Source organism: Salvelinus fontinalis, chromosome 5 (genome assembly GCF_029448725.1).
Source record: "Salvelinus fontinalis isolate EN_2023a chromosome 5, ASM2944872v1, whole genome shotgun sequence".
NCBI lineage: Eukaryota > Metazoa > Chordata > Actinopteri > Salmoniformes > Salmonidae > Salvelinus > Salvelinus fontinalis.
The window spans coordinates 46280902-46288360 of NC_074669.1; the positions used below are offsets into that span (position 1 = coordinate 46280902).

General features: G+C 44.7%; 1 protein-coding gene across 1 annotated transcript in view; it reads right to left on the minus strand.

Moving 5' to 3' along the window:
- The window catches only part of LOC129855678 (sarcoplasmic/endoplasmic reticulum calcium ATPase 1-like), a 39260-nt gene extending 32269 nt beyond the window's left edge, over nt 1-6991 (minus strand). Inside the window, exons 1-6 of the mRNA XM_055923590.1 lie at nt 6883-6991; nt 6612-6748; nt 5748-5765; nt 3146-3228; nt 913-1017; nt 334-472 (exon numbers count right to left, since the gene is read on the minus strand). Coding sequence (XP_055779565.1) covers nt 334-472; nt 913-1017; nt 3146-3228; nt 5748-5765; nt 6612-6729 — 463 coding nt within the window. The 5' untranslated portion in view covers nt 6730-6748; nt 6883-6991. The remainder of the gene's footprint in view (nt 1-333; nt 473-912; nt 1018-3145; nt 3229-5747; nt 5766-6611; nt 6749-6882) is intronic.
- Nucleotides 6992-7459: the final 468 nt, after the last annotated feature.

A 7459-nucleotide genomic window follows, 5' to 3' on the forward strand; every position in this document is an offset into this window, starting at 1 on the left:
ATAAGAATTGTTGTAAAAAGGGCTATATGCTTTAATCTCTATACCTTCATCTCGGATAGGCAAGGTAGATTTGTTGTCACTTACATCAGATCTACATTTATTTTAGTGGCTTGTGGGTATTGGGGCTAATGGTCGACTTGGAACTGGGCCTACAACTCTTGTGCCTATAGGGGTAGAAGTTGCCCTTTTGCACAGATCTAGGATCAGGTTACGCCAAAATCTGAGCCCTTTAGTCATTATGTGAGAGAAAAAAAACTGAACCCAGATCAGTGTTTAGGGAGTTATACAGTTATTACGTAAATCTGAATCTCTGAATCTGAATCTGAATCTTACCGGACACCTCCACCACATCTCCAGGGACGATCTCCCTGGCCTTGATCATCTGGACGTTCTTCCTGTCCGACCGGTAAACCTTCCCCATCTCAGGCTCATACTCCTTCAGAGCCTCGATGGCGCTCTCTGCATTGCGTTCCTACAGGGCAACAATAACCCCACAGAACATCAGTTCCTCCAATTCCTCCTGACCTCCCGTCCAGAAGTGTAAAGCCTGACTTATGCCAATATGCCCAACCCCTACACCCGTCACATCCACCCCCTCCCCGCTCCCTTGTCCCATAACCCCCTATGTGTGAATCCTTGTGCATAGTTTCCAAATGACCACCACAAGGCCAATATGGACCCGCTGCTTGTGGCTTGCGGTAACCCGATCATCCCTCTGTATTTTTACTGTGGGTTTTGGGGCTGATGCATTTTCCCCTATAACACCCCTACCCCACCTCCGCGGGTAACACATTCTGACCCTGAACGGGTAAACTAACGCATGTGATGTATTATGTGTGTGTGTGTGTGTGTGTGTGTGTGTGTGTGTGTGTGTGTGCGTGCGTGCGTGTGTATGTGTTTCCACTAACTAACCTGCCAGACTCCAACGATGGCGTTAGCAATGAGAATGAGGAGGATGACTAAGGGTTCCACAAAGGCTGTGACTGTTTCCTCACCTTCCTCAAACAAGGCCAGCACCTGAAAGCAAGAGATAGAGGGAGGGATGGAGGGATGGAGGGATGGAGGGAGGGAGGGAGGGAGGGAGGGAGGGAGGGAGGGAGGGAGGGAGGGAGGGAGGGAGGGAGGGAGGGAGGGAGAGAATTTATGTTTGTGGATAATGAAATGGAATGCACTTTTATGACACTTGACAATATGCGCCCATAACAGAAAAACGTATTTTTCCACTTTATGACACTTGACAATATGTGCCCATATCAGAAACACTTTTTTTCCACTCTATGCCAGCCTTTTTTGTCTGTGTGTCCGTGCACGTGCATGTGTGATAGAGGGAGTTTTGTGTGTGTGTGTGTGTGTGTGTGTTCCTTCACGTGTGCATGCGCGTCCGTGTACGTGAGTGTAACGAGTTGTTGTCACTGGTCTGTTTAGGAAAGGGGCTGTGTTGACATGGACACAGATCAGTTCTGGTCCACTGAAGCAGAGTAAGAAGCAATCTCACTCACAGAGAAAGAGAGATATTCCTCCATCCCTCCCTTATTGTATACATCCATCCATTATCGTTTATTCCCTATTTCTTTGCCCAAACCATCCTCTTTTACCATCTTCCGTCTCTCCCTTCTCTACTCTGTTGTTCCTTAGTGCAAAGATTTCATTCTTCCATCTTCTTTTCCATTTCTTTCTTTCTTTTTCTTACTTTCTTTCTTTCTTTCTCTCTCTCGCTTTCTTTCTTTCTTTCTTTTTTGTTTGTTTGTTTCTTTATTTTCTTCTCTATCCATTTCTTCTCTTATTCCCTCTCTTTTAAGATCTCTATATCATTCATCCTCTCTGTCTTCTCTATTCTAAAATACACTGCATTGAAATCCATTGTAGCCTACTCACACGTACCATACTACCATAGAACCGTTCCATTCCAATAAAACCTCATTTGAAAGTACATGAAAAACATTACACTGATATTGCCAATGCATTTATTTATTTATACAGTATATTAACTATATATTATGCATTTATTAATGACATATTACTATCATTACAGTGTCTTCCTCAACCATATACTGTATGTACCTATCATCTGTTTGTTTGTCTTTGCAACAAACAATGCCATTGTGCAATACTATCTCTCTCTCGCCGGCAATCCTTCGTTCCTTTCATCCCTGACCTTTGTGGAAGGATACATTTTCTCGGCCTGGCTTGAGACTCTCTTAAAATAACACGCTCTCTCTCCCCTCGCGCCCTCGCACACACACACACACCACGCACACACACAGTACATCGCACACACACACACACCATTCTTTCTAAGGCCATAATGACAGCTGGTCAGGGACAGAGTGTAAAGGGTTGGGGGTGGGAGGGTTAAAACATTATGTCACCTCCCTACTCCAAAACAGATTTGAAAAGAGAGAGTGAGACAGGAGGGCAGATGGGAGACAACAGTGAAATTAAATAGTGAGAGAGAGAGAGAGAGAGAGAGGGGGGAGGGAGGGATTCCTAGAGTGAGTGAGTGAGTGTATGCGTGAGTGAGTGAATAAGCGAGGGAGTGAGGGAAGGAGAGAGGGAGGACATCAATCCATATGAAATATAACCTGACCGATCACAGCATGTGTCCTGTGTGTGCGTGTATGCAAAGCATAACTGACCTGTGTGTGTACAGTATGTGTCTTTCATAGTGCAGGTATGTAACCTTGTGTGTATGCATGTGTATGTGTGTGTGTGTGCGCGTGTGTGTGTGTTAGCTGTCGGTGTCTTCTCAGGGCCTCTGCCACCATGCACACCTGCTATGCTGAAACATTTACCCATCCTGCACTGGGGTAAGGAGAGGATGTGGAAGGAGGAAATTGACAGGAAGTGACTTCACAATGATCTTACAGGTGCTAACACCAACAAACACATAAATACACCCAAACCTATCGACCTGTATAGACCCTACCCTCTATGCACTTGTGGAGATCTGAGAGGACTCAGTAGGTATTATCAATACATTAATATCTTCCCCTTGCTCTCATTACACCAATTATTGAGGAGCAGACCAGATAACATCACTTTACCCTGTCTTGTGTCATTACTCTGCAATATTTTCCCTGTAACCCATAGCAATATCTATACTCCATAGTCGGTCAAAAGCAGTGACAACATTTTGTCTACTTACAAAAGAGATGCAGGCAGCCAGCAGCAGGATTCTGACCAACAGATCCTCAAACTGCTCTACGACCAACTCCCAAATGGTCTTACCTGAGAGAGAGAGAGAGAGAGAGAGAGAGAGAGAGAGAGAGAGAGAGAGAGAGAGAGAGAGAGAGAGAGAGAGAGAGAGAGAGAGAGAGAATGTCATTGGATGCTGTAGCCACCCATTGCCTTGATGACAGCTTTGCACACTCTTGGCAAAGCTGTCATCAAGCCTAAGATCACCATGCCAATGCCAAGCATCGGCTGGAGTTGTGTAAAGCTCGCCGCCATTGGACTGGAACAGTAGAAAAGCATTCTCTGGAGTGATGAATCAAGCTTTACCATCTGGCGGTCCAACAGACGAATCTGGCTTTGGTGGATACCAGGAGAATGCTACCTGCCCAAATGTATAGTGCCAACTGTAAAGTTTGGTTTAGGTGGAATAATGGTCTGGGGCTGTTTTTCATGGTTCAAGTTAGGCCCCTTAGTTCCAATGAAGGGAATTCTTAACGCTACAGCATACAATGACATTCTAGACGATTCTGTGCTTCCAACTTTGTGGCAACAGTTTGGGGAAGGCCCTTTCCTGTTTCAGCATGATAATGCCCCTGTGCACAAAGCGAGTTCCATAAAGAAATGGTTTGTCGAGATCGGTGTGAAAGAACTTGACTGGCCTGCACAGAGCCCTGACCTCAACCCCATCTAACACCTTTGGGATAAACTGGAACACCCACTGCGAGCCAGGCCTAATCGTCCAACATCACTGCCCGACCTTACTCTTGTGGCTGAATGGAAGCAAGTCCCCGCAACAATGTTCCAACATCTAGTGGAAAGTCTTCCCAGAAGAGTGGAGGCTGTTATAGCAGCAAAGAGGGGACCAACTCCATATTAATGCCCCTGATTTTGGCATGAGATGTTCAACGAGCAGGTGTCCATATACTTTTGATCATGTAGTGCATGTCTGATCTCACAAACAATGTAAAGTAGCTCTAATCTAGAGCCAGGCGTGTTGATTTTGAATCCGAGGTTATCCTGCTTTTGACACACTTGTTGAATTATGCAAAATAAAGTGACAACAACAGTAATTAATGAGGCAGTCTAGACAGCGCAGGTGAGTGCAAATAGGGTAGACAGAGCAAGTGTTTGGTTGCTGCAGCCTTGTTTCTCCCCTTTATGTTAATGTACTAATATATGCAAATACACACAGTGTATTTATGCAAATTAGGCACATATACTTTCCATTATTGTAACACACAAAAAAATACCTGATATAGTAAGAATATGTATATATATATATGAGTGCATTAAAAAAAACATTTGTTGTTGAAATTTTACAATAAATTGAGCAATAAATTCCCACCTAAAACCCTGGACTCAATATTTGTCCGTGTCAGTAAAATGTTTTATGTGCTATAATTCAGTAAATATCTGATGGATTATAAAAATTCTAAAAGTTTGGAGTATCTTCATCCATTGTCCAACTGTTGCATTTTATTAGAATTGTTTTTTAAAACCTTTTAACAATTTTGATGACCATTGCTAATGTCTCTATTGCATCATGATGATTTAGTACTGTCAGATGTGAGAATTATAACTGTTACAGGGAGGAATAGTCAGTGTGATAATAATCTCTCATGGGTAGACACACGCAACACAACTGGAAGGTTCCCACTAGATAACAGCCACATAGTCAAAATTGTATGTTTCATAAAAAATGTATCAAAGCAAAAATGACCTTTTTGGTATTAATTCAAGGTTAGGGTTAGGCATAAAGAGAAGTGTGGTTAAGCGTAATGTTAAGGTTAGGGTTAGGTTTAAAACACCGGAGGTTGCTGAGGGGAGGAAGGCTCATAATAATGTCTGGAATGAAGTGGTATCAAAAACATGGAAACCGTGTGCTTGATGTGTTCAATACCATTCCATATATTCTGTTCCAGCCATTACTATGAGGCGGTCTTCCCCAATTGATGTGCCACCGGCTGCATGTGGTTCCAAATCAGATTTTAAGAAGAGAAATTGTGGAAATAGGTATGGTTTATGACTTTGTGACTGTGTAAACTAGTAAACACCCAACTAAAGCATCTGACGCAATCATGCAAGTTTTTACTTCTGGGTTTTCAAGGTTTTGTGTGACAGATGTGATGGGTAAGTGAGGACACAGATCTGTGCATAGGAATATCCTCTTCTTTCAGGGTTATGACAAGTTTGACAACAAGAGCAATCCCATTCACATCCTCCTCTTCCTTCTCTCTGAAGTGTGTAGCCACTCCCTGTCAAGCATCGGATTGGATAAGAAATATGGCTACCCTACACCAACCAATCCAAATGGGCGAATCAGAATGTCTGGAGGGTTTGTGATGACAGATGTCACGATGACACGACTGACACGAAGTCCATCATCCCAGGCAGGAAGCAGAACAACAGGTGTGTGAGTATATGTGTGTGTATGCGTGTGTGGCAAGAAATAAAGAGGTAGTGTGACTGATGGGATGTGTAACCTCCCGGACACTGGGACGGAAATAGGAGTGTGTGTGCAGACCGACCACAGACAGGTGTGTGAGGGGCAAAGATAAACGTTGGGAACTCACCAATCTCAGCTGGGAGCTCTGTAAAAGGGGAAAGGGAAGAGAGGAGATTATTAGCATAGCATTGCTATTTGCCTCTATCTTTGATAGCAGAAAGGCTAATTATACACTGTGATTAAATGTAAAGGACTAGATTTACGAAGCCTTTGTTTCCACCTGTTTAACGGTCAGATCAGGTCTTTGAAAATACAGGTGCAAACATTTGCACTTGATACAAATTACTATAGTTAATTAGTTAAAAACCTTAACTTTGCTCATGTCATGACTGATACAACAGATATGCAAGTAGAAGTTGTCAGGAACTTCTGGAAACCAACCAACCAACCAACCAACCAACCAACCAACCAACCAACCAACCACAATAGGGAGCCTGTACTGGACTGATCACGAACTACACTACCCAAGCATCCCTTGGTGCCGCTGACCTTCAAATGGTATCTGCCACACCATCACAAGGTCACGTGAACCATTTTGGTTGCCGCGCGCCAATGTGTCAGTCAGTCAGCCAGCCAGCAGCCAATCACAAAGAGTCAACATCCGACCTTCCCCTCGTCATAACCAAAACAAAGACTAGCTGTTGTCCAAGCCAGTGGAACACCTGTTGCTGTCTGTCTGTCCCTCCATCACATTCATCCTTTCCACAACATTTAGCACCAATAAACCCCATTTTGGGTCCGAACCACTACACCCAACCACATCCTCCTCCTTTTTCTCATTCTCTTCCTCTTCCTCGCCATCATCTTTCCAACGAGCCCTATCCCTCCTCTTATCCACCTCCATGTCTCTCTGTCCATCCCTTGGTTTCTCTATGCTTTTCCATCAATCCATCCATCCATCCATCCACCCATCACAGTCTCTCTTTCTCACCGTTGTGACCATATCTGGCCAGGTTCTTCTTGAACTGTTCTGGTGTGAGGCCGGTGGTCTGGTCGACACCAAAGTATGACACAACCTCTTCCGACTCTTTTGCGTGTGCATTCTCCATCCTCACCAAACAGGAGACGCTTCAGAAGAAGAGAACAAAACAAAGACACGTTTAGGACACGTCTATCCGGTAATGCGTGGCTTGGTGCAGTAGGTAGATAGGTAGTTCTCCAGTTATGAGGTTTCACAACCAGAGGAATTAATTGTTACCCACCACTTTATAGAAGTGTGGGATTGGGATAGAAACTGTCAACCCCCTTCGTTCTCTCTCTCCCCTCTCTCACTCACTGCTCTTTCTCTCTCACCTCTCCGGCAAAACTAGAGCCCTGGACTGACAGAAAGTGCAACCTGGCACAAGCTCCTGAAAAGTTTTATACGGACACAAACGTGAGGCGATTGGTGCTCTCTCACCATGCGCTTGCGCCTCATTGGCTGAGGGGAGCAAAGGTGGGAGGGCCATGAGGGTCCAATGGGGGGGGGGGGGGGGGGGCACGCGTGGAAGAATTGGGCACCAACTGCAGAGGGGGTCTGCTGTGTGCCGTCAAACTGAAAATAAGATGTGTTTTTGGATCAAGCATGGTCAGTAGAACAGGGAGGGGGAGATGGGGGCAGCGGTGCTTTGAATGAGAGGTAGGGGGCATTGAATGATGGGTCCAGTGTGCTACAGTATGTATGGCAGATAGGACAGAATGGGACAAAGATAGAGAGGCAGATAGAGATAAAGAGAGAGAGGGGGTACAGAGAGAGAGGCAGATAGAGAGATATATAGAGAGAGGGGGTACAGAGAGAGG